Source organism: Carassius carassius, chromosome 7 (assembly GCF_963082965.1).
Source record: "Carassius carassius chromosome 7, fCarCar2.1, whole genome shotgun sequence".
Classification (NCBI taxonomy): Eukaryota; Metazoa; Chordata; class Actinopteri; order Cypriniformes; family Cyprinidae; genus Carassius; species Carassius carassius.
The window spans coordinates 15310582-15336793 of record NC_081761.1 but is presented as its reverse complement, the minus strand read 5'-3'; the positions used below and the strand labels follow the sequence as shown (position 1 = coordinate 15336793).

Sequence of the window (26212 nt, the reverse complement as noted above, 5' to 3'; positions counted from 1 at the left end):
GAAAAAAATGTACTAATAAAAAATAGTTGTTTACAACATAGCAGTTATGTCAAATTGTAATACATTTTCACAGTATTATTGTTTCAAAATAATTTAAATGTGGCCTTGGTGAGCATAAGAGACTTCCATCAAAAACATTAAAACATCTTACCAAGCAGAGTCAGAGTTAAATTAATTTACCACATAAACTGCAGCATAACAAAATAGATTTGAGAACCTACTTATGACCAAAGACTTGACTTAGATCTGGTCTAGAACGTCTTAAGGCTAGACTTTGCACTTGACCAGAGACTTGAGTCTTGATATGGATACTTTGTCAGAGACTTGTATTCTTTAGCTATTAAGGCAGCTCAAAAGTCATGTGTTGAATTAGACTTAAAAAATATACAAATCTATGACCTTAACAAAAGCATAGACTGCTTTAGAGTACCAGCAGATTAACTGAGCACAAGTACCATCAGATTGGGTATATCATATCTTAGGAGCCCATTATCAGTAGTCCCTTTTCGCCAGACAGAAGGTGGGTTTCCTGCACCTGAGTCTAGCTGCTCCATCTTCCTCTGCCGACAGGGTGAAGGTTTGGGGCCTCCCAGTCCCCTGATTGATCTGCTCTCCATCATTTACTCAGCAGAGCAGTCACTGACACAACGTCACGGCATATGCTGCTAGCTAGATGGATGAGACTCTTCATGGATGCCAGAGTGAGCGTGTTTGTATGAGATTAGATGCACACCTTTGTCCTCTCCTACTGCTGAATTTTATTAATATATGATTAAATTATTCATTCATTTTTGTGTTTGTTTGTTACTCTCCCTAACTTTTGATATGCCTGTCTATGTTTAAAATAAATCAATTTAATCAATAAATCAAAAAGAAAATAGTTTTTTTGAAGATCCAGAACTCTTGCCGCCTCCTCAGTCTTGGTTAATGATGCATCCAGTCTGGTTGAAATGGCATCTCCATGGGGACCCAATAAGGCCAGTCGCCCATGACAGATTCTTTAAGGTGACAGTTCGATTTAAGCGTCATCTGATCCACTTTACCAGCACGGTAAATGAGTCTGTATTACAGTGCTCCACACCAACAAGATGGCACTTTAAAGATAAAGGCAAAGGTCAAATAATTTTGGCTTGGCCTTTGCAGATCCATTTTCCTGAATGCTCTGGACCTTCCTATTTTTTTCTTTCACTCTCACGCCAAGACTGCACTTATACTTCATTTTGACCAAAATGGTGCTGGTGCCAATGTTTGGTTTCCACATTTAATGACAATGTTGCCAACATGGTGGTTCATGGTACTGTGTAATCATTCCAGAAATAATGCATGACATGTCACATTGTTTATGTTCCTTTTTTCACAATTTTCCCCCAGTTTTCCCAAGCTTTATTCGATTTCTTGTCTTGAGGTTTTTTTTGTATGTCAGTAAACGTGTTTGTTATTCGACATTTGTAGTTTGTCAGTGCTATCAATTAGGTAAAAATTAGTTAATCACAATTAATCACAGATTTTAAAGTTGCTAATATGTGACTCGATATAAACTCAATTTCCTGTCAAAATGCATTTAGAACTTTGTTGAATACAAATAAAAAAATAGCTTTGTCATATTTTCCAAACAAAGCCGCAGCTTAACCTGTTAACTGTCATGCAAATTTTTTAATATAGACTTAAAAGTGCATGAATCAAACCTAATTTTTTATAATTCATGGCTGAAAACATTTTGTAACATGATTTAGATGTACCATTTTCATGGTAATGCAATGTTTGCTTTTAAAATGGGTTTCAAATGATGAATTTTGAGATTTTAAGTTTTCAAGTGATATATAATTTCTGATGATTTCTAAAGTGTGATTGAGAAAATGTCAGAACTCCTGATATGATGTAGGTTATTGAGGTGCACTCTTGCCATAAATTAATCTAATACTTTTCCTACATAATAAATAAATAATAAAAAAGTAAGATATCTATTTAGGAGTCTTAGACCTTTCCAACGATATATAGTTTGTCATGTTTAGATTAGGATTAAATTGTAATATAGTGAAGTAAACGTAGGGCTTCCCACCGAAGGGGCCGGGTGATAGTTAACAGGTTTTAAAGGTAAAACAGTACAAAAGATTAGAAATCAGGTGGAACTGAATGAGTTGTAAGAATTGAAAATCTGTTAACTTTCTATTAAACATAATTTGATGTAATCAGTCGGTTTTTGGGCCCAGAACTGTTGAAAATTGTCCAGCAACCCAAGAATCAGCACCAAAACCATTTTGCTGATGTGTAGACTCCTTTTTAGGTATGGAACATGGTTGAAATGCATTAAAGTTAAGTGCTTCTTCAGAAGCTTTAGAAGTCTTCTCTGTAGAGGTCTCACAGCAACAAATCACATCCACAGAAATGAGCAACATATCTACAGATACTTAGCAAGCATCTATCCCAACATTAACCCCTGCCTGTACTTTTCCCCTGTAATGGGCTTCCCTGTTTACCTGCTTAAAGACACAGTCATAAAGAACATAATCCAGCTTCTGTCACCTTTCAATCCCTTAAATCCCCAGAGAATCCCTCCTTTTCAGGCCATGAAAAAACTAAAGTCCCCCCTTTAGGCACTCTAAAAGGGGGTTCACATATTTTACCCTCTACCCCACCTTCCTCTTCCAAATCCAATTAGGGTTGGGACAATAGAAGGATTAGGGGGACTTCACTTCTCTGCCATCCTGCCTTAAACACAGTGAGGAATGGCGTGACAACAGACTGGAGTGAAAGTGGTGGGCGATGCGATGGGATCTAAACCTGGCCTGGCTGTTTCTTCTCCGTATGAATGCTTTGGAGTTCGGAGAAGGACTGAACCACTGGGAAGGCTGTCGACATGATTTTCTCCATGCTTCTCAGAGGTGTTCAGGATGTTAGTTCACAACACTCTCCAAACTAGTGTTCACAAACGCAGCTTTTGCAGTGGACCTTCAGTCATATGGATTCTCACAAATATTCCCAATATGTTCCCTAACATGACTAATTGGAGTCTTTTAGCAACGCCCATCATCAACATCTCTATAACATAGCCATTTTCTCTCACTTGTTGCTTCGGTCTTCAATGCCAAATAGGTACTTGGAGCAAAACAGTTGGTTTGTGAATGTCTGCCAAATTTCACGCTCCTCTTCTTCTCACTTATGTCACCTTTATCCTGTCTTTCTTCCGTCCAGCTCCTCAGTGAGCCACGCTGCCCTCTGTGCCCTGGGGTTAAAGCGCTTTAAATCTCCTAGGATGGAGAAAGTCTTTGAATTGATGTCAATCAGAGAAGGAGGAGGGATTCAGTCCTTCTCCTCTTGATCATGTTTCTCCATTATTTCCTAAAAATATACCATATCATCTAGCATATCTAACTTCCAAATACCTTTGTTTGTTGTTATTCAACCATTTTGCTTTAAAGCAGACAAATCCTAATATGAAATCGACAAATTTGGCTTAGTTGAAGGTGTTGCAAATATGCACTTGAACATAATACACTTGCTTTTCCATTCGAAGCGATTCAGTATTTCAGCCGTTAAGACTCTGAAACAGCCCTACTGTATTTTTATGAGCCGAACACACCCTCATTTGTCCATTTAAACCATTAAATGGCTGTTAATTTTCACCTTACTGGAGTCCCTACAGTGCGTTTTGTGTGTCCTTCCCATCACCCCCCACAAGCCTCTACATAAAGGCCAAATGTTTAATGAGTAAGTGCACAAAAGGATTCACTTCTCCTCCAATTAACCCCATAGCTTGTGACATTTTTCTAAATCCACACAAGATTTCCTCCCTTACTCTCTCTCTTTCATTCTCTCTCTCAGCAAGTTAAAAGGCTAACCTGTTGGCAAACAGAGTAGTGGGGAACAAAGCAAGCTTTAATCCCCATTGGACCCGTTCAGTTTGAATACTTAAAGAAGTAAACACTTCAGCTATCATGCATATAAATGTGCATGTATTTGCTAAAATGCTTTAGCAGCTGACTGCTAATGTTTGTTTTACTGGTTTACAGTTTGTATTTGTTATCCCTTGAGCTGATTTACCATTGTTAGACATCAAGGACATTTTAATCAGTTGATATTATCTGTTTGCTATTACTTCTCTTGGGGTTCTATGTAAAAGCATCACATTTATACTCTCTCTGTGGAATATTTTGATTTTGCACTCTGATTTTACAATGTTTTCAAGATAACAACAGAAGCTAATCTCCTGATATATTATTGTTGTTTGTGGGGAAACTTGCTTGGTTTGTTTTATGCTTTTAATGTGCTTGTACAGTCCCATGATACTCAACACTCATCATAGTGGCACATTCTTGTACTCACGTGGATCTAACCTCCATATGCCTTACCATTTTTAAACTTTACGGTAGGTCTCTCCAATACATCAAAAACTGAAAACAAGACTAAATTAATTGCTTTTTATACTTTCTTAATCAGGCTAGAAAAAAAAAAGAGGAATTTTTTTTAGAGTAGTGGGGGAAGCTTATGTGCTATGTGCATCGTAGCTGTATTTGTTTACTGACACAAAACCGTTTTGGATTATTGATCGACCTTCAAAAGGTTTTGATCCGTAAGATTTGTTATTGTTGTTAAAGAAATAACATTTTTAAAATAAAGGATGCATTAAATGGATCAAAAGTAACAAAAAATTCCTCTTTCAAATAAATGTTGTTCTTTAGAAATTTCATGTCATCTATTCACCAAAAATGTGTCAAGTGTGCAAAACATTAAGAAGCACAACTGTTTCCACACTGATATTAATAATAAATGGACAAAATCAGCATATTAGAATGACTTGAGAAGGCTTTGCCATCACAGGAATTAATACAACTTTAAAATATATTCAAATAAAAACTTTTTTAATTCTAATAATATCTTAAAGTATTACTGTTTTACTGTATTGTTGATCAAATAAATGCAGTCTTGGTGAGCATAATAGACTTCTTTCAAAACCCCAAAATCTCACTTACTAAAACATTTCAACAGTAGGGTAATACCAGAGCACTGAATCAGTGAATGAGTCAAGAACAGTCTTCAACTAGATAAAAAAAGATAAAATAATCTTCTATAATATATTTTAAAGATGGGATCTTCCACATTGTCCATTGAACTTCTGTTTCATAACGGTTTAAAAAAAGTGTTTAAAAATGTTGAGTGTTACAGTTGCCTTCAGTCTCTTATACCAGTGATTTTCTCTTTCTATCAGAATATAATTGTGTTTTATGACTAATGTAAGCTTGATGCTAAATGTCTCTTTGTGTGTGTGTGTGTGTGTGTACATGCTAGCTTATTATTTACATGGCCAGATGCGTTAGTAACAGCAGTCCCTCTCTAATATCTCCTCCCTTTTATTCCCATGAATTCTATCAAGTTTTCCAATATTGCATATCCAGTGCGCTTGGCTCTGAATGTTGATGTTGATGGATCACCCACTTCCTCCTCCTCATTAATTTCATCACCTTATCGCCCAGGCCACTTCATTTGACCAAAAGGTAATAATAAATGTCCCATCCACAATCTTTAACACACTCAACCAGGCGGAAACACTTAATAACAGCATACAAATTGAACTTCAATCACCTCATTTTGCTCCGCAGATGCATAGGCACATTAAAAACCAGCATTTGAGAGTGTGTGAACACACATACTCTCTCTCTCTTTCTCTCACACACCATGTCGTTTCATGCCATCGGTTGCCAAGCTTCAAATTGAGCGTTATAATACTCATTTATTACACATTTTATAAGCGAGGATGGGGATTCTATCAGCGGCAGGAGAGCCGTTTCCTTTTCCTGGCTGCGAATGCTCTTATCACCGCTCAAACACAAGTGCACACTTTGCCCAACAGAGACTGCTATTCAGAGACTCATTTATCTTTCTGAGAGAGCGTTGGATAGTTCACTCGCTCTCTGTCTCGCACTTGCTATCTCTTGCTCTTTTTTTCTCTCCCGCTCACCCCCCTTTCCCTTCTTTTTTGGCTTGGGGTGGGGGGTATTTTCAATTAGATTTCATTCAATTCTGTCAGAGACAGAGCACATGCTCTCGAGCGGTGGTCCCTGGTGTGTGTGTCGCCCAGAGGATGTCGTTTGCGCACACAGGGTCCACTGGCAGAGGACAGAGTGTGTGTTTGAGAGATGTGTCCCTCTTCATCTCAGACTCGTTTCGGCGGCTGACAGAGACAAATGACAGCACTCAGAAATGACTTGCTGCCTCTCGATCCTAACAGGTTGAGCGGTTCGAAATGACACACACATACGTACACACTCCCCTTTCAGCTTCAACCTTTTGTTGTCAGTTTGGCATCAGCGGAGTGGCCTTGAAATTGAGCTTCTTTTTTGGCATGAATAAAAGAACAATTCATTTAGAACAAGAATTGACAAAATGGAACAAACATGGTTAATATCTGTAAAAAGGCTTTAATTTATTCACATTCTATGATAAACAGTAAGTTTTGCATCTTCTTTTCCATCTACATTGCTTGACCATAAAAAAGTTGCTGTATGGATTTAAACAAACAGGTATTTAAGAGTCTAAGGTTGGATCATTATTGCAGTGATTAATATGTTTCTGGCATGTTATAGTTTGGCAACTGTGGTGCAGTGTGTAGCTTTTCATTTCTTAACCATGACAGAAGATGTAACCCATAGCCATATACCAGGATGACAATACCAGTATTTACTGTGCTCAAACAGTAAAAGTGGTTAAGTAAGCTTAAGAAATAATTAGCACACATAGGCCTCCTTAACCCCAATTAAAATATTTTGGATGTGCTGGAGTTGACTTTAGAGAGTGGTTTGACGCTTCCATTGTCAATACAAGATTTCAGCCAAAAGTCGTTGAATCTCTTGCTGAAAATAAATGTTGTGATGTTGCGTAAGGTTGTTGAAACAATGGCATGATGAATGCACATCATAATCAACATCTTAGAAATATCTGCTAGTAGTAGGTTTTTGAACAACAATCAAGAGAGCCTATAGAGATCATTACAAGGCTAGTAGTATGTGAGGTATATAAAAAGTAAGATGTTAGATACACAACAGACTGTCATATCCATATACAGCATCTCAAGCCAAGGTACTGCATCATTCCTTTATTCTTTAGGGTTTGAGTAGACAGGAGCCAGATAAAGCGTGAACTATTGAAGTAGTTCTGCTGTAGAGATGGAATGAACCACAGGTTAAAGGTCGTCATTTTAGTCAGCAAGATTTTATGGTCTGAATTTCATCTCCAGGTGCCCTTTTCAGATGACTGTCATCCTAAAGGAATGAGCGATCAGTGACTTTGCAACTTCTTTTATTAATAATTTTTGTTTGTATATTCTGATTGTGATGCACAAATTTTGAATATTTAGTTGTTACACTCATTTAGCCTATTTTCTCATTTGTTATTACTACTGCCATTATTGAGCACTCACTTCAACAAGATTGAACCTTTAAGATCAGTATTTGCTATTTCTTTGAAACAAAATTGTATACATTTTTAATACTGGTCATACACTACTTAAATGTCATTACTTTCCCTAGTAAAAAAATTACAGATTTATTTACTTATAGAAAGATAATAATTAAACTTTATTTGGAGTACTAATTTTTCACAATGCACATTAATTAATATTAAGCCTAAATGTCACTATTGATGAGGATTGTCTATAAAATGCAAGACATTTAAAGTGAACCTGAAGTATACTTACAATAGTTTATAGTGTATATTTATTTGCAATCAAATATACTTCAGTATATTTTTAGTTGTTGTTCTGTCCTGCTTCCACACAATTATAGTGCATTAAGAACAAAATTAGCTGTTCAAATTTAGCTGACTTTAAGTATGCCAGTTCAGTATACTATAAGTGCAATTGCAGTGTATTTTTATTCAGTACATAATTATGTAAATGTGTTTGTAGTGTACTCAGCATGGTAGATTTCTTTGATGAATAGATTGCTCAAAGGAACAGCATTTATTTGAAATAGAAGTCTTTTGGGCTATTAAAAATGACTTTACTCTCATTTTGAATTCCTTTCAGAATAACACATGAATTTAATGTGTATTAAAAAAACATAACCTACCCAAAAATATATTCTTGACGTTTTATTGAATTTTAGTACTACTGGCACATCCCTACTTGTGGGTTGTCTCTTTTGATTTGGGCCTCTAAACAACAGCTTAACAATCACCTATAAAACCCATGCTTAACAGTTTATATTTACATTGACTTTCTTACTCCTTCCATTAAGAATGGCATGTAATGATCTGATAGTGAAGTGTGTTATATTGCTGTGTCGTTTTGAGTGGTGTGTGGGAGGACGGGGGACTCTCTCTGCATTAACACTGCTTACATGAGGTTAATTTCATTACCAGTCAATGGCAGCTGCTAATACACAATGCAAACAGACGGATCCTTCAGATGAAGTTCCTCCATTACACTTGGGTAAAAAAGGGATTTCATCTTCACGACACTATCCGTGATCGCTCAGCTATAATGAACTCTTCCTTGCTCAAACTTCTCCATGATACCTTCGGATATCACATTAATGCTTGGCTTTCCATACCATCGGCCTGACAGAGGGGAGATGAGGAAGATAAATAGGAGTGCATGGACGTCTCACATGCTGCTTGTCAGGGAGTTTGCGGTAGCGAATGGCAGCATTGCCGTGGCGGTGGAACAGCCCTAATCCACATTTAATTGAACTCTGGAGACTTTGAAGTGAGTCTGCAGAGCAGACAGGAGCAGTGACATTGCTCTGAGCGCACAGCTGCTGCCCTCTCGTTCTCTCTTCTTCTATCCTCTTCTCTTTCTCTCATTAATGAGTACATATCAGTGTTAGCCTTGGTACTAGAAGATCTAAGTGTCTGAAAAACTCAGCTGTTTATCTACCCTAATCCTCAGAGCTCATATCAGGTGCAGTGATCTTTTATCCTCTTCTGTCCTAACAACCAATTTGTAATTAAGCTAAATGAGAAGTGTAAGAAAACAGTGAATGTATGGAGGACAAGTATTTAGATAAAGACTACTGTGTTTGTCACAGCTGAGTATCTGTAGATGCAAATTGATGCGGTCTGTCAGTTTCCAGGATCATGGAAACCTGCCATTGCTGGAAGCCAAATTTGGTTGCTTCTACCAAAGTACAGACAAATTTGCAACAGAGTATTGAGTTTCCGATCAGCAATGACAAATATGAAGTGTGTTGTCATACCTTTTCTTAAAAATAAGCATATTTATTTTGTTAATTATGCACCATTATATGGTTAGTTGCATTTATTTATTTGTTTGTTTCATATAAATAAATGTCTACAATTTTATAATGACTATTAATGTATAATTTATAGTTAATTTGATTGTACTTGCATTTATTATTGTCTTTTTCCTGCTATCTGAAAAACATCTCTAGCTTATTCCCTTCTCAATTAAATCGCAAATTAATAACTTCCAGTGTTTCATATCCCAGTAATCTGCAGCATTTTTTAAATGTATATGAAAACTCTTTTAGATACAACCCTAGATATAAAAACTATGTATGTTTTTTTTTCTTCTAGCATTTTGTTTTCAGCATTTCTTGCACTTTTTCTGAACAACAAAAATGTGATGGTTGTGCAGCAGCACATGATAAAACCATGTTTCGCTCACACCAACTTGAAGGGCAAATATTGATAGATTTCCAGTTCTCTTGGTACTGATTACATTTTAGTGAACTGTGGCCTTCCTGCACCTTTTCAGTCTGTGTCTGAATGGGGCTCATTTTAGCGCTTAAAGCATCTCTTTTTCATGAGGACTGATCAATAATATACATTAATCCTGCTCTGTGACCCTGGGCATGAGCTATGGCTGATAAATGAACTAAAACCTTCCCTCTGCCCCACTGCTTTCTCACGTATATCCCCTTAATTTTTTTACATTTGTCTTTGATCAGTTGGTTTTCTCTGTCTCTCCTGTACAGATTTTGGCCTACACAGAGGGTCTGCATGGGAAATGGCAGTTCACAGAGATCAGAGCACTTTTTTCACGCCGCTATCTGCTACAGAATACAGCGCTGGAGGTCTTCATGGCCAACAGAAGTAAGCTCTGATTCATAGCTGCTGCATCAAGCATAGCATCATAGCATGAGGCATCAAAATGCATTTTTTGAGGAGATCATTATACTACAGAAAACAGGCTGGGAACCATTTTATTGATCTATTGTGGGGTAAAAAAGACATGAAAAAAGCTTTACTACTATTAAATCAACATTAGAGTGAAAAACCAAGGAAAATAATATATAATAATTTAATAAAAAAAGAAAAAATATATATATATATATTTATTTATTTATTTATTTATTTATTATAATTTTGAAATAACAGCTCAAACAGTTCAACAAAAATGTTGCTTGTTTTATTCACACACAGGGAATGGTGTTCTAAATTCTTCTTTTCTCCTTGCAGCGGCAGTCATGTTCAACTTCCCAGATGCAGCCACAGTGAAAAAGGTGGTGCACTGTCTCCCCAGAGTTGGAGTCGGCACAAATTTCGGCCTTCCTCAGACCAGGCAAGTTCTTTGTTTAATTTGCACCATTCGATTAGAGCAGTAAACACTCTTTTTCTCTTCTGTTTGAAATCTATAATGCAAGCAGAAAGCTATACATTAGCATTCACATTCATCTCAATGACATTTGCACCACTTGTGCAGAACCCCCAAAAGTATGTGATTTGCTATCTTTCTACCATCTTTGCTCACGGTCACTCAGTTCTGCACTTAAAATCTGTTTGCTAGGCATTCAATTCTGCATTTGCGTAAATGTTACTTCCGTAAAATGTTTCTGGCATAAAGCCCCGTTCACACAAATAACGATAACTATAAAGATAACGATATTAGCGACCGCTTTAAACTCTTGAGCTCGTTACAGCAGGATGGATTCTGATTGGATGTCAATGTTTGTGGTGTGGACTTGAGAATGATTTTTAGAACTATATCTTTATCTTTATAGTTATAGTGCTTGGTGAGAACGGGCCTTAACACTGCTTATTTGTGTGTGTTAATGTGTGTATGGTGTCATGGGTGTCTGTAACACTGCCTAATTACCTTCCCACAAACACAATTCACATCATTTATTTATCTCCCCAACTGAGAAATAAATAAATGGGCGAGAGCAGAGCCTGCAGGGCAGACTGGAAACACAGGAAACACACACACTGACGCTGTTGTAGTTCAGCCAAAGAAAAGGTGATTTAGACAAGTGAAATTCCATCACAATATCCTTCTAAATCAGAGTTCGTATTAAAAGTAAACGTTCATCGCAATTAAGTAACTAAAATAACAATGTGGGTAACAGAATATAGTGAATATTGATCCCACAGAGGTCTCTGGATGTCTCCTCCTGGCAATGAAAGAATGTGTGATGTGATTGTAGCGGTACTGACCATTACAGACAGCCCTCTCCTGCCTTTCGTGTGACATTTCCCTAGCTTTGTTACTGCGTTGCCTCTGTGTTAGGAGGGGCAAAGGGCATTGGAAACTTCAGAGAGGCCTAATGACTATAATCATGCTGGGTGACAGTGATGAATTCTCTAATTTCGCTTTGTTTTAATTGGATGGAGAGTCATTTGTTTTAGTGTCCACATATTTGCTTGCACTGTGCATGTTCATTTAACAGGTTCCCACATTACCCACGAGGCCATTGTGTGTCTGTGTTCATGTCTGGATTTGGATGTAGGTTATATTCTGAACTATAGAAGAGTTTTTTTCATCGGAGCACCAACAAAAAATATGGCTTATCATATTGTGTTTATTTTATTTATACAGGTGTTGTATTAAAGCAATTGCCACTTTTTTTCAATGCACAGCCTTAGGTTTTTTCCTTTTTGAGGTCTTTTGTCAATAAATTTCTGGCAGTGTTTGTTAAGCCGGCAAAATGCTATGCATGTCCTGTATTTTTGTAATGTATGAAAATAGCCTTAGGATTTTAAGCTTCTTTTTTTATATAATGTATGTGCACACAATTACGGTGCTCTGAAAGTACATTAACAATGTTTTAATTAACAGAATTTTGAGGAAACTCTGATGCCAAATTCGACAAATGCTGAAACTTAAGAGCTTTTCTCTGTCTGAGTGTTAAAAAATCATTTAGAGTTTCTCTTACTATCTCACTATATTTTTATCAGATTCTCTGCAATTTATCTGTGGCTTAGGCCATAATCGTACAATATTTTTCTGATCATACATATTTCTTAATTTACAAAATATCCTGAAAACAAGTGCTCGTATTTGAAACTACACATTAAATAATGTATCGTAAACCAACTGAACAGCAAAGACATGCACATTTCAGGTTACTCTTTGAATTTCTGAATGTGATTTGTGATTTTCCCGACAGACGGATTTCTCTGGCCAGTCCGAAACAGCTTTACAAGGCCTCCAACATGACCCAGCGCTGGCAAAGACGAGAGGTCTCCAACTTTGAGTACCTCATGTTCCTCAACACCATATCTGGTAAAAACCAATGATACCTGAATACAGAATGTACATATAAAGCTGAATGTACAAATGAATGAAGGACTCTTTGTCCTTACACCTCTATGTGACACAACAAGAGACAAAATATACATTTTAATCTGGATTTCTGTAATAATCAGCTGTGACTAGCTAAACACTTTGTTGGTCTTTTTTTGGCATTTGGTTAGGACATAGTGTACATAGTGACATAGACAACTTACAAAGTTTGCAAAATATATTTGAAAAGAGGCCCCATCTTAGAAACTAAAAGTAACAGTTGTTTTCTGCTCTCTGTAACCACTGTTTCTTCGGTATCTGTAGTTTCTGTGTTTCCTTTATTCAAGACACTTTGTAATTACATTAAACATGATGATGAAGTAATAAAACTTGAGGAAATGTGTGAGGAGTCTTGACCCTGCTTGTGTTTCAGGCCGTACACATAACGATCTGAACCAGTACCCTGTGTTCCCCTGGGTAATCACCAACTACGACAGTGAAGATCTCGACCTCACTATGCCCAGCAACTACAGAGATCTATCCAAGGTAAAACATGACCACATACACACACAAAGCCAACAGCCTGAACCGCAAAGAGTTCCTGTAGTTTTAGAGATTGAAGGACATGTCTGAAGAGAAGTTTTGAAAACAAGAGTACATGGGTGTATTTGTGTGAAACCTCGTCCGGCAGTTTTAATGATGAGGCTGAGTCTGATAGACAGATGTAGCCATCTAGTGAGGGAGGGAATGACTTCTGCTCCAGCCCCATCGCTGGGAGTCTGACCGTACATGTAGTACAGCGCTTGTGTCCGCAGGCACGTCACCTCATGCCAGGCACCCTCAACCGCAGACAAGTCAGATAATGGGCCCGTGTCTGTCCTCCTCCCCGCTCCCCCTCAATCAACCCCTTAGAAGCCCCCTACATCCCGCTTTCACCTCCTCCCCCATTCCCGTTAGCCAGCCAGCCTCCCTAAGGAGCTAATTAATGAGCGTAGTAGTACTTCAGCTAACCACACAGACAGACTGACACAGCTCACTGCTGGGAACACCAGACCTGCCTTTGTCTCTCACAGTCTCTCACTCAATACATAGGTATCTTAAATTGTATCACACCATTTGAAGGCAGTTCAGAAGGATTTTTCTTATCTCGTTTATTTTGCAAACAGAGGTGGCTTGAAATCACATTAATGGCCCATCCAGTCAGTGCGTATACTGATAAGCAGTGTGGTTAGTAATTGATATAATGCTGATATACTGTAAATACACTTCATTACACTGGCAGCAAATGTGATGTACAACACCGTTTTAAAGTTTGGGGTTGGTAAGAGAAGTCTCTTACGCTCACCAAGGTTGCATTTTTTTTAATCAAAAATGCAGTAAAACAGTAACATTGTGAAATACTATTACAATTGAATTTTTTTATTTTATGCTATATTGAAATATAATTAGTGCTTTCAAATGATTAATTGCGATTAATCACGTCCAACACTCTTAAAAATAAAGGTGCTTCAGGGTGCCATGGAAGAATCTTTTTTGTCTTAATGGTTCCATAAAGAACCTTTAACATCTGAAGAACCTTTCTGTTTTACAAAAGGTACTTTGTGGTGAAAGAAGGTTCTTCAGATTATAAAAGGTAGGAAAGAGATGGTTCTTTAAAGAACCTTTGACTGAATGATTCGTTGTGGAACCAAAAATTGCTCTTCTATTACATCGCCGAGAAGAACCTTGTAAGCACCTTTATTTCTAAGAGTGAAAATAAAAGTTTTTGTTTACATAATATATGTATGTACTGTGTATATTTATTTATATACCATAGAATATATTATTACACGCATACAGTTTATATATAAAAAATATACATACATAATACATATACACAGCACACACACATATTGTGTAAACAAAAACGTTTATTTTGAATGCGATTAATCGCAATTAATCGTTTGACAGCACTAGATGTATTTTTTCTGGATTCTTTGATGAGCTGGATTTATTTGAAATTAATAAAAAAATCTTTTGAAACATTATATTTGTATTTACTGCCACTTTTGATCAGTCCCTGGGAATTTAATTTAAAAATGAAAAACGTTTTGCTGTTTACAAAAAAAAAAGACTAGATGCCATAATATCAAAATAACCAGATATGAGTCAATATATTTTTCTTTTTCTACAGAGTATACAGTATACAATGTACTAATTTTATTACTAGTATACATTTTTCACAGAATTTTTTGTTGCTAGTAAACAGTACATACCACCAGTGAAAATTATTTTAATAAAGTTTTTGTAGCAGCGTAATAGTGCAGCATGTTGCAATTTTTTTTATTCATACTGTATCTTAAAGTTTGTTTTAAATATTTCTGAATTCTTTATTTGAAAACTTTGTCCATTTCCAGTTTTTCTTTTTTTCGTATTGTTAAGAATTAGTCTGTACTCAGATTTATAATTATATATTGAACGTATGTTAAACATGTCAGCATACATATAACGATTAAATATTCTGTGTCTATAATATAGCATTTTTCAACACAGCAAATCTGTAGCTGAAATTTCCATGATCCATATTAGATCTTGTGTTCTCCTAAATCAGGACTCAGACTCAAACACTCGAGGCCAGTGGATTGAGGTTGCTCTCCTGGTTGATCATTCTGTTGTCCTGATACCGTGGTCTGTAATTGCAATCGATTGTTGTGTAGTGAGTTTACCCCTGAACTACTAATAGCTGTTTCGCTGAAGTGACAGTGATTAACCAGCATTAGTCAGAAGGAAGATCCTAGATGCTAGTTGAGATATTCAGTCCAGTCAATCTTGTCCTGACGATGAAGTTTATTTCCATTTTATTTAAATGTGGTTCATGCTTGTATCTCAAAACTGATGTTTTGAAGTGCTTCTTCCTCAGTCTAGACCTGATAAATATTTTATGTCAGGGAGTTGGGGGGCACTCCTCCAAAAGAATGCTTTTTACTCACATTGCACCATTTGGGTAATAGAGTTGCAGGACAAAAGTTGTGGTTTAAAACGCCTCCACCCTTAAACTCCACTTTAAAAGTGCTTGTGAAAGCTTGCCAGTCACTGCCTCAAAAATGACCATCAATTTCATGTAATGGTGGCCAATGGAGGGAGGACAGCGGATTAGTTTTAGAGCTCAGATGATCGAACGAGTGTCCACTCTGACCTAAAATGGCAAAATAAATCAGTTCTAAGAGGCAGGAAAACAAAGGACTGAGAGATAATGGAAGATGAATTCCTGTGCAAAAAGAACCATGAGGTTTCAGAAGTCACCCTTACTGTCTTTAGACTCATTGCTCATATTGCTCTCCAGTGCAGATTTAAATGCATGATGCTATCTGTATACTGCATTGCCTCTAGCAAATAAATGTCTCTGTGTTTTGCCAATTCACATTTGGCAAAAACTATTTCTACCAGGTACAGAGTAGTTTAGGTTATTATATATTATATAACTGGAATATTTTCAATGTAATGTAGTTGACAATATAAAATGAACCAACTTTGTGAATATGCAGTGCATTAAAACAATATTTTATGGCAAACAATTAAAGAAAAAAAATCTATTGATCTATCTTTGCAGTGCAATGCAATACATTAAAACATAGTTTTAATGTGCTCTTTATTTGACATTTGACTTAATTAACTTAAGTTCCTAAAAACTTCTAAAGGGTGTTTTTGTTTCATGATTTGCAAATAGAAAGCACTAAGAAAATATCAATAGCAGATCAGTTCTACGCATGGATTATTTCAGGCTGTCCATTCTAAAGAATCGGTTCAAAACTCTTTACTCTTGAGTGTTTCATCGCTCAAAAATATTGCCAGACATTGTGGCATGCTTCACAGTGTCATAGTAAAAATTTAAAAGAAAAATCTATTGATCTGAAAGCAATGCAATGTATATACTGTATCTAGTTTTCAGCTGTTAGTGGCAGACAGTTATCTTTCCCCCGGTACATGCTTGAACAAATAAATATACACAGAGACACACGCTGTTGTAGCCAACACACAGCTTGCAGCATATCTCTTTATTTATTTAGAATTTGTTCAGCCCTGTTCTGTTTCTTTGCAGTGGCTTCCGCCCACTAGGTTAAAAGACAACAATCCTGTACACCATCCTACATCACCCTCTCCTTTGTTTCTCTCTTTCCATCCCTCCCTCCCTCCCTCAAACTCTCTCTCGAGTTTTGACAGCCTTGCCTTTATGTTCAGTCAAGCTTTCAAGCCTTAGGGAGAAACGGAGGCTGAGCGAGAGCAGCCCCCCCTCCCTCTGCAGCGAACAACAGCAAATCTCAACAATCTTTATTACAACTGCTTTATTCATGCTGTTGACACAGGCAATGTAAGTGTATGACCAGTGGACCATGACAACACCGTCTCGCCTGTGAAGGCCATCTGAACCTTGTACATGCTGTGTGTCTTTCCTCTTTTTGTCCTTAACCCCTCCCGCTCTCTTTTGCCGTCTGCGTATGCCACATCCTAGCACTGCTTTGATAGAAGCAGGTCATGTGGGACCTTTTACACAGTGAGGTGAAATTGCCATAGACGGCGTGTCACATGGACGGTCTTCCCTGCGGGCAGAGGAATGTGCTTCATGAATTTATGTTCCTTTTGTCTCGTCGTTATGACCCCGCTGGCTTTCTTATCATGAACTCTAACCTCTTCGTGACATCTGCTGCAGCCAGAATTATCACTGCAGCCAGAAAGCACAAAACTGACACAACTGAGCGTGCCGCTTTCCAAATATATTTTCGCTTCTTATGTGTCTCAGTGGATATTGATACACAAGCATATTCCTCAGTTGTTTATTTTTATTCGTTTGTATCTTTTAAAATATTTCACAATAATGTACATGCTACAATGCATATCACAATGCATCAAAACCGTATTAGGGTTATGATTGTTCCATATGTGTGAGAAAGCGACTCACATAGGTCAAGTTGGGAGAGTGAATTATGTATTCATTTTTATTGATGTGCTGTAGCTTTTCTACGAAAAAGTATCTTCCTAAATGATGTTGACAATCTTGGAACTGCCCTTTCTTAGTTAATTTACAAAAGAATAACAGGATGGAATTTGAGGACACAGCAGAAACCTATACTTAAAAAAAAAATAAGAAAAGAAGGAAATAACTCCAATATTATTTAATAAATTGTCTTATGTCAGAAGTTAGAAGTGTAGAAATACAGCAAATAGCCAATTTCTCTTTTATGTTCACTTGAAGTTGCAATGTAACAGAAGTAGCAACTTCCATATTATGATGTACTGTACATCTAAGTGAAACAGATTATGGAAAAAGATCAAATGTAGGGTTCTATTTATTGATCGTTGATTGGATGGAGACAGATCTGATCTGAATGTGAGCTTGCCGTCAATTGTGAGAAAAGGGTGGGTTTAAGTATAGACTAAATGATTGGAGAAGTGCAGCATACCTCACCAGAGAGAAGTCTATCATTTAACCGGAAGATCGAGTTATGACAGTTTGATTAAAAATTAAGACCTCAAAAACATTGAGTCATTGAATGAATCATTCATAATAAGATGCATTTAGAAAATAGGGTAAATTTCCATTTCATGCTGACTTTAATTGCAATATTGTGATAAACGAAAGCTAAACAATACGATTTCCATTGTGACTTTAACATTTTATCTGGTATATTAAGATATATATGAGGGAGACATCCTATACTAGTGAAGTGACGGATAAAATAAAAGACGTTCTGGCTAAGGCATTGTATTATATTTGTACATTAACAAAGATAACAAAATGTATTGACCTGTTTCTCCACCCTCACTGTGATGTAGTTAATGGCATATTGATTCGCCCTGCATCACATCGTTTACACCCTTTCAACTGAGCATTAGATACACATTCACACCTTCTATAATGCCGTGGTTCCTAGAACCCCCAAAACACTGCACATTTTGTCTGACGCATTTTGTCTTGGAGCCTCTACTAATGAGCTGATGATCTTAATCAAGTGTGTTTGATTAAACAGACACAGAAAACATGCAATGTTTTGGGGGTAGTAATTAGTCATGGAGCATAGTGGATTAGTTCTTATAGTAATATATTACATTGCACCCTTTTTGTTTGCTGTGTTTCAGTGCAAAAAAAAAACCTACCAATTTAGGTCTAATTCAGAACTTAAATTAAATGACTATTTAGTCAAGCACATTTTCTGCATTTAAAGGTGCCTAGATCACAGTGTGGAATGCGAATTGCATCCAGCAGAGAATTTTTGGGCATATTTGTGATTCCTTCAATAGTGTGCAAATGCACAAAGCTATCAGGCCCAATTCATGAGTTCCCCCCTCAAAAACCCTGAATTTTGAGCAGCATGGTGAAGTGCTGATACTCATAGCTACTGGCAGTCTGTTCAGATTTGCAGTCTAATTAAAAACATTGGGGCAGCTCATTTATTTGAGCCGTCACTAGAGAAATATTCAGCAGTGCTGCCAGAGCGTATTAGGGTCGGTGGTGTGCGTTCACTCCATCACACTGCGCTGTGGTACGGGGATAACCCTGATGAACGACACTGTCACGAGACCCTATTGTACTGGAGCGCCTCCGACCGTAATTTACTGCCGTAAACAACACGAGGGGCTCGCACGAACACACACACTCATATACATGCACACAAATTTACACATCCACATAGAAACACTCTCTCACTCACACACACACTCACACTGAGCTATGACAGAGATGTTTTTTATCCTGCTCTCCCTTTTCTTTCTTTAATGAGGGTCCTGTTATTACCGCAATCAATCAGTTAAATCGCACAATGTTTAATTCAGTGTGTGTTCTCACCGTAGTTGCCACAAGAGAGCAGACCGTGTGTCATTGTCAGCCCAGGGCTGCATTTCAGTTTACACACACACACACAGAATGCATTCAGCATAAGTCTATAACATTTCAGTGACAATTATACAAGCTTTAGTGATTTACAATCAAATGTTGATTAAACAGCCCTCCTTTTTAAATCCCAATTAAATCCAAAAAAGTGGTTTAATCACCGTAATATTAGAATTAGAGGAATATAATTAACCTCTGTTTTGAAATGAGCCCGTGTTAAATATGACATTAATGCAGGCACACATAGACACATAAACACAGTGGAGCATTAAAAGATACAATCGGTAGTTTCACACACATATTGTCCTAGCACCATTGTAATCAATAGAAAAGCAGCTGCGGACCCTCATTACACAGCTATGATATGAGAGGAAGATGGAGATGGTCGATCTGTCCTGCCCACTCTCATTTCAAGGAGCTCCATCATTCCATTACTATTGATCATACTAAGGTATGAGAGACAGACAGAGATAGAGAGAGAGAGAGAGAGAGAGAGCTGCAGTTCAAGAGTAATAAAGTCTCAGCAGGGTAATAACAATACATATAAATGAGCATTTAAATAATGAGCTCTTTCCATACGCTGGGTTTCTTCAGATCAATGAAGAATTAAAGCAGCTAATCAATGCTTCTGATAAAAGCCAATGCATGGCAAGAGAGTATTAGCCATATATATATCAACTCTCTCTTAATTCAATATTCCCTTTACTATTAAAGTTTAACACCATTATGAATGTACAAATATACATAATTCAAAAGTAGGGGTCAGTATGATTTTTGAAAAATAAATTATTTTATTCAGAAAGGATTCATTCAGTTGATCAACATTAAAGTAAGTAAATTAAGTAAATACATTAAGTAAATGTATAATGCTGTAAGATTTACAAATAAATAAATGCTGTTCTTTGAAACTTTCAATTTGTCATTCACTGAATCCTGATAAAAAAACAAAAAAAAAACACATCCACTGTTCCACAACTGTTTTTTTTTTTATCATTGACTATAATAATGTTTCCTGAGCACTAAATGAGCATAATAGAATGATTTCTGGAAAATAATGTGATACTGAAAGTTTGAGTGATAGCTGCTAAATGTTTAGGTTTGCTATCACAGGAATAAATTACATTTTAAAGTGTTTAAAAATAAAACATTATTTTAAATTGTAATAATATATCACAATTTTACAGCTTTAGAAATCTTAAAAATTGTACAGACCCCAGACAGCAGTACAAATGAATGCAATTATTTTGTTCAATCACCTACATGAACTTTAAGATTTAAGTTTTATTCACAGGTATAGAAAACAAAATGTTGAATGTGACTCACTGAAAATAACAGTCTATTATTGATGAAACTTGACAGCTGCACTAAATTATGATTTAGATAAATAATTATAATTAATAAATTATTAAATTTTAACACCTGTTGTCCTTATTCTGATAATGTATTTATTTGGTTGTTGAACATTTATGCTTTATTAATTCAGTTTTATGTTATTTTATGTTATCTTTCTCATTACAGCCTGTTGGTGCACTCAACCCAAAGAGGGCTGCATTCTTCTCGGAACGTTTTGAATCATGGGAGGACGAGCAGGTGCCCAAATTCCACTACGGCACACACTATTCCACTTCCAGCTTTACTCAGATGTGGCTACTCAGGATTGTAAGTTGCACGTAAACACACACGTTTCACACTGTAACACAAAGATGTATCTAACTCCAGACTACACATTTGTTATTTATTAAATTTTTTTATAACATCAGTCGCACAAAAAAGAAAAGTATGTCAAGTGTGCCATTTGTAAATGCATTATTTCCTTTAACATTTGTTTTTTCATAGTCTGTTTATGTAGGACAAATAAACGGGACGTGATCATAATTGTCAAAATAATTTGCACCTTTTAAAGGGTTTTAAAACATAGCAGTTCTGTGCTCTTTATGCTGCGGCAAAATGCTACACATTCATCATGTGATCTGTTGTGAAGCACATTGCAACTAATTGTTGTTTATAACTGGGCATATGTGCGTGCTCAGTCAGGTTGATTTATTGTTATATTGAAATGTAGGCCTTATCTGCATACTAACAAACACACAACACATCGCTCATCTTCCCTTCATCCTTTGTGTTCTAATATCTGCAGAGAACAAAGATGTGACACTCGGGAGGAAAAATACTTTATAAGCTTTCTACCAGTATTTTGATGAAGCATGGTTTTGTTCAATATAAGCAGTTTCTGTATTAGTTTTACTGTTAGAAAGTCCCATGGTCCTCTCGAAGCCTTTGTACAGTGTCAGTTGCTACACATCTTCTTCACAAATTAGGTCTGTTTTTTATTTAGTTTTAATGTTTAGAGCATTCACATATTCCTTATAAATTCTACTCACAACGAGAGAGATAGAGCTAGAGGTCACTAACCCATTCCTGGCCATCACTGTAATTGTTACAGCTTTTCACTTTCATTGCCATTCCCTGTTGGCCCATTGTATTGATCCCATCCCATTATTATCAGGCTTATCCCAAATCCACTTCACCAAACACCCTAATTCATGTACCATAGCACAAATCAGCAACCTCGTGATATTGAGGCTCTTGACAGAAAAAAGGAGGGTGTTAAATTTAGCCAAGCGCTCAAAAGCCTCTGCATTATTAGGGTATTTTTCTTTCATGGTGTAGCTTACCGTGGTGCTATTCACTCTAATTGCGTCCTTCTCATCGGGGAGGTATTGTTTCAAAAGAACCACCTATTGATTCTGCACAAACAAGATTAAGCATGATTAGAAAAGAACAAATAATGCACTTGTAAAGGCTTTACTGTCTGACCAGGGTTAATAACAGGTTTCTTTAGCATTCAGGTCCCTCTTTTGGGAAAAAGGATGTCATTTAGTGCACACAAATTAGGATCATATTGTATAAGGCTTTGTTATGAACAGCAGGCATCGATGCTAAATAAGAGATACTGGTCTGGTTGCACATATTGAAAAATGTTAAAATTGCAGGCTAAACACTGATCAAAGTAGACTCATAGTTATTAAATACATGATTTGTGTTCAATGGAATTTGCCCTGTGGTGGTTTTAGGCCCTAACATGACTATTTAATACTCATTTTAGCTTGCATGTGTGTAGAAAGTCCATATTTTTTCGTTCTCTTCTATTCTCAGGAGCCTTTCACAACGTTCTTCCTGAATTTCCAAGGTGGGAAATTTGACCATGCAGATCGCACTTTCTCTTCAGTGTCCAGAGCCTGGAGAAACTGCCAGAGGGACACGTCTGACGTGAAGGTAAGTCAACATATGTGCATGACACTCAGAAATGCTTTAATTTTTTTATTTATTGTCATGAATCCATATTTATTCACATGCACAAAGCTGTACTTGTGCTTATTTTCTCTTATTCAGACATCAGTCGGTCCCTGGATTTGGTTTTTGCCTCGCACTGATATTTAGTTTTTCACAAATGTGGAGGCTATTACATGATTAGACGTTTCTCTAGTGACTTGACTTCCTCTTGGTAACTGGAGCTTACTGGGACTTGGTGTGAGGGCAGTTGTCATGGAGACACTGCAGCTCTCTGCCCGGCTGCCCCCATAACCTTTCCATAAAAACTGGCCCTAGCACATGTACGGTCACAACCAATCCTTGTCATGCTACTATGAAAGCGTCAAGGGTCCTTGATCAAAGCTTTAAACTAATCTTGATTTCAAACTAACCCCCTTTCCCCCGTTACACTCTCTCTTGCGAAACCTTTCACAACACACTAACCCTCAGTTGAACCTTTTGTCGTTCGGCCCCAAACCAAAGTCAGACAGCAATCCCAACTGCACACTCAGAGGCCCTCAGAGTGTTCGGCATTAACTTTAACAAATGTCCAGACCTCTTGAAATATTCATTACAACAGACAGCCATTTTGTTAGCATGCTCGTTGCATGCTGGCATTTTTTCAGGGGCTGATTGCGCTCATTTGATAATAAGACATGTGGCACACATTACATGGTCACACTTGATACCGAAAGCTCACTCAAAGCCCAGTTTGGTTTCTGTGTGAGCTTGTCACTGTGGATCAGCATAAAAGGGTTGCATCAAACTCGAATGGAGGACTTGACTAAAAACCTGGAAATCACCTTCAGTTTATTTGACTTTGAAGCTGTTGAACATTTCAAACGTGTTTCACTTTTCTTAACCCTGCAAAAAAGGTCTGATAGGTGCAAATGAGAAGCAACAAAGTGCCTTCAAATGTAATAATGTATCAATTTGCCATGCTTTTATCCCTTTTTCTTAAAAAAAACAAAAAGCACAGCAGTCCCCCCACATTTAGAAATGCTCCCTCATTCAACCAAGGGGTGAAAAGCCTTTAGCAGTTTTTGTGTCTGGGCTAAAGAGAACTATAATGGCCTAAAGCCACGCTGATCCTGTCTGTCTCTAGCCAGGCAAACTCTGGCCTGACCTTTAACCTCCATCCCCTGACCCCCGTGCACTAGGCTGAAAGCAGTGCGGACACTGAAAGTTTCCCCTCAGGGGAATCAGAGAGGACCTAAGAGCGGGCCCAGGGCCACCCCTCTCTACTGACCCGCAGCAGGACAGGATTTTGGATCACAGGTTTTGCCCTATGACCAGTTCTGCTCAAGGGCCATTGCACATAATAGCTCCTCCCGAACCCCGGCCTTGGTCTCCCTCCCCCCCACTACTGGGTTAAGTGGCTGTGGGTCTTTGTGCCGCCAATGAAGACGCCAAATTTACGCCAGGCTCCATACATGAAGCTCAGGGCGCCTGCTGCCATTGTAAAATCTTGACCTTTTTGTTTTAAAGACTTCGGTTTTAAAGAGAGGACCAGAAAGAAATAAAGCAGGAGGCTAGTTTTGAACTTCCACCTTTTGTTTGCTCACCTAATTGGCCACTCTCAGTGCACTGAGGAGCACAATTCACATATACATATTAATGGATGCTATGTTATATTAGAAATGGAAAGTTTTATTTTTTCTTATATGGATGTTTAAATTTAAACCTAAAATGTTATTATTCTACATAGAAACATTAACCATGTGGTTTTTGCTCTTTTTAATGGACCTTTCACAGAAAAAATAGATTAATTTGGATGTGAGACAGAACTTGATTGGTCTATGACTACAGAGTGAGTGATTGTCAGTTAGATGGTTCTCCCAAGAGACTCTGGTTTCTGCCAGGGAAGAGCATGTTTATCCTCCATGGACTATCTTTAGACCAATATTTAACACAAAGTTAACAATTTTTTAATATTGTAATAAAGTTATACAATTAAATGTCACATTTGAGCACTGTAGCAGGAGCAGCAAGAATGATTGTTTCCTTTGAACACTATTTAATGAGAATTAAGAAAAATTCCCACACATTTTTTGAATGAGGAACGAGATCTAGTACTGTTTACCGTGCTTTGACTGCAGTGTGCCTCTGCTCTGCTGTTTTAATGTTCTTTAAGGATGACATGCAGTCACTTTTTCTGTGAAGACTTTAAAATTGGATATTAAACTAGAGTAGCTCCAACTGCATCTTTCACTCAGAGTGGCAGCAAGGCACAGATTAAAAGCTAAAGATTCAAAGAAGGAATAACTGATTCCTCCAGTCCTGATTCCCATTTAATGAGCTGTTATATTGTATAGATATCTAGAAATACTTGTAACTGAATGCATCTGCTTTTGCACAATAATCAGCCTTGCTTCCTTGTTTACTTTCTAGTTTGGAATGAAATATTGAATGTCATTCGTTGAATTATTTTGAATAATTATTTTTGATTGTCAAATATGTCTAATTTTGGAATGTCAAAGTAACTGTTAATGATGCGATAAATTAAATGTTACCATAATGTTTTTCATTATGGCAAACATCCCAACAAATCTACCCCCCCGCCCCCCCAACATTTTCTATTGATTTTGAGTCTAAGACTCCCATAGAGGCAGTGAGTTCTCATATATTTCAGGGATATTAACATAAAAAAATATATATAAATTGCCAACAACACCTTTATTTTTTATACATTATATACATATTTTATTTACACACGTTTTATACATATTATATAGTACATATATACATTTTATTTAGTTTTCTTTCTTAAAAAGGAACTTCATTTGTTAACATCACGTGATAAAAAGTTATGAAAAAAATTGTTTGCAAGCCCTTAACTAATTATTTTATCATTTAATAATTTGAAATGTATAGTTACATATGCCTTTTTTCTGTCTCTCTCACAGGAGTTGATCCCTGAGTTCTATTACCTCCCAGAGATGTTTGTCAACTCCAATAATTACAACCTGGGAGTGATGGATGATGGGACGGTGGTGTCAGATGTGGAGCTGCCGCCCTGGGCCAAGAGTCCTGAGGAGTTCGTACGCATCAACCGACTCGTACGTTCACTCTCTGTGTCTCCATCTCTTTTCTTTCCCTCTCTCTCTACTCTCTTTCTTTATCTTCCTTATTAAATTGCTGTTAAAGTGCTGATTACGTGTGGCCATGGCCAGCGTGTCTGGCTCTTTGTGTCTATTTGTGTGTGTTTGTGTGTGTGCGCTAATGCTGTGACCTGTTTTATGCTGATAATTACAACTCTGATATCAGTCTGACTCTCCCATTAATCATCTCTTTCTGTGTCACACACACACACACACACACACACACACACACACACACACACACACACAACCCCCTCATCCAGTGTCACTGTTCTGACATGCACACAGATGTTCACACACTTCAGTAAGTCTGTGTGTAGGGTTGCGCAGACTTTAGTTGTTTGATCACTATCAGATAAAGTGCTGGATTCTCTTTGATGTGTGTACATGCTATAGAAAAGTATTCGTCACAGTCATACTGATTGCACTGTTATGAACAGCACTGGTGTTCATTAATTGGTGTCACTGCCTTAT

The 26212-nt window shown here is 37.2% G+C and overlaps 1 protein-coding gene across 3 annotated transcripts in view; it reads left to right on the top strand.

Moving 5' to 3' along the window:
- Positions 1-26212, top strand: part of lrba (LPS-responsive vesicle trafficking, beach and anchor containing) — a 307888-nt gene that overhangs the window by 230648 nt on the left and 51028 nt on the right. For all 3 annotated transcript variants that reach the window (XM_059554011.1, XM_059554012.1, XM_059554010.1), the window contains exons 40-46: positions 9933-10050; positions 10417-10519; positions 12345-12460; positions 12894-13006; positions 20844-20984; positions 22482-22601; positions 25544-25696. In XM_059554011.1, coding sequence (XP_059409994.1) covers positions 9933-10050; positions 10417-10519; positions 12345-12460; positions 12894-13006; positions 20844-20984; positions 22482-22601; positions 25544-25696 — 864 coding nt within the window. The remainder of the gene's footprint in view (positions 1-9932; positions 10051-10416; positions 10520-12344; positions 12461-12893; positions 13007-20843; positions 20985-22481; positions 22602-25543; positions 25697-26212) is intronic.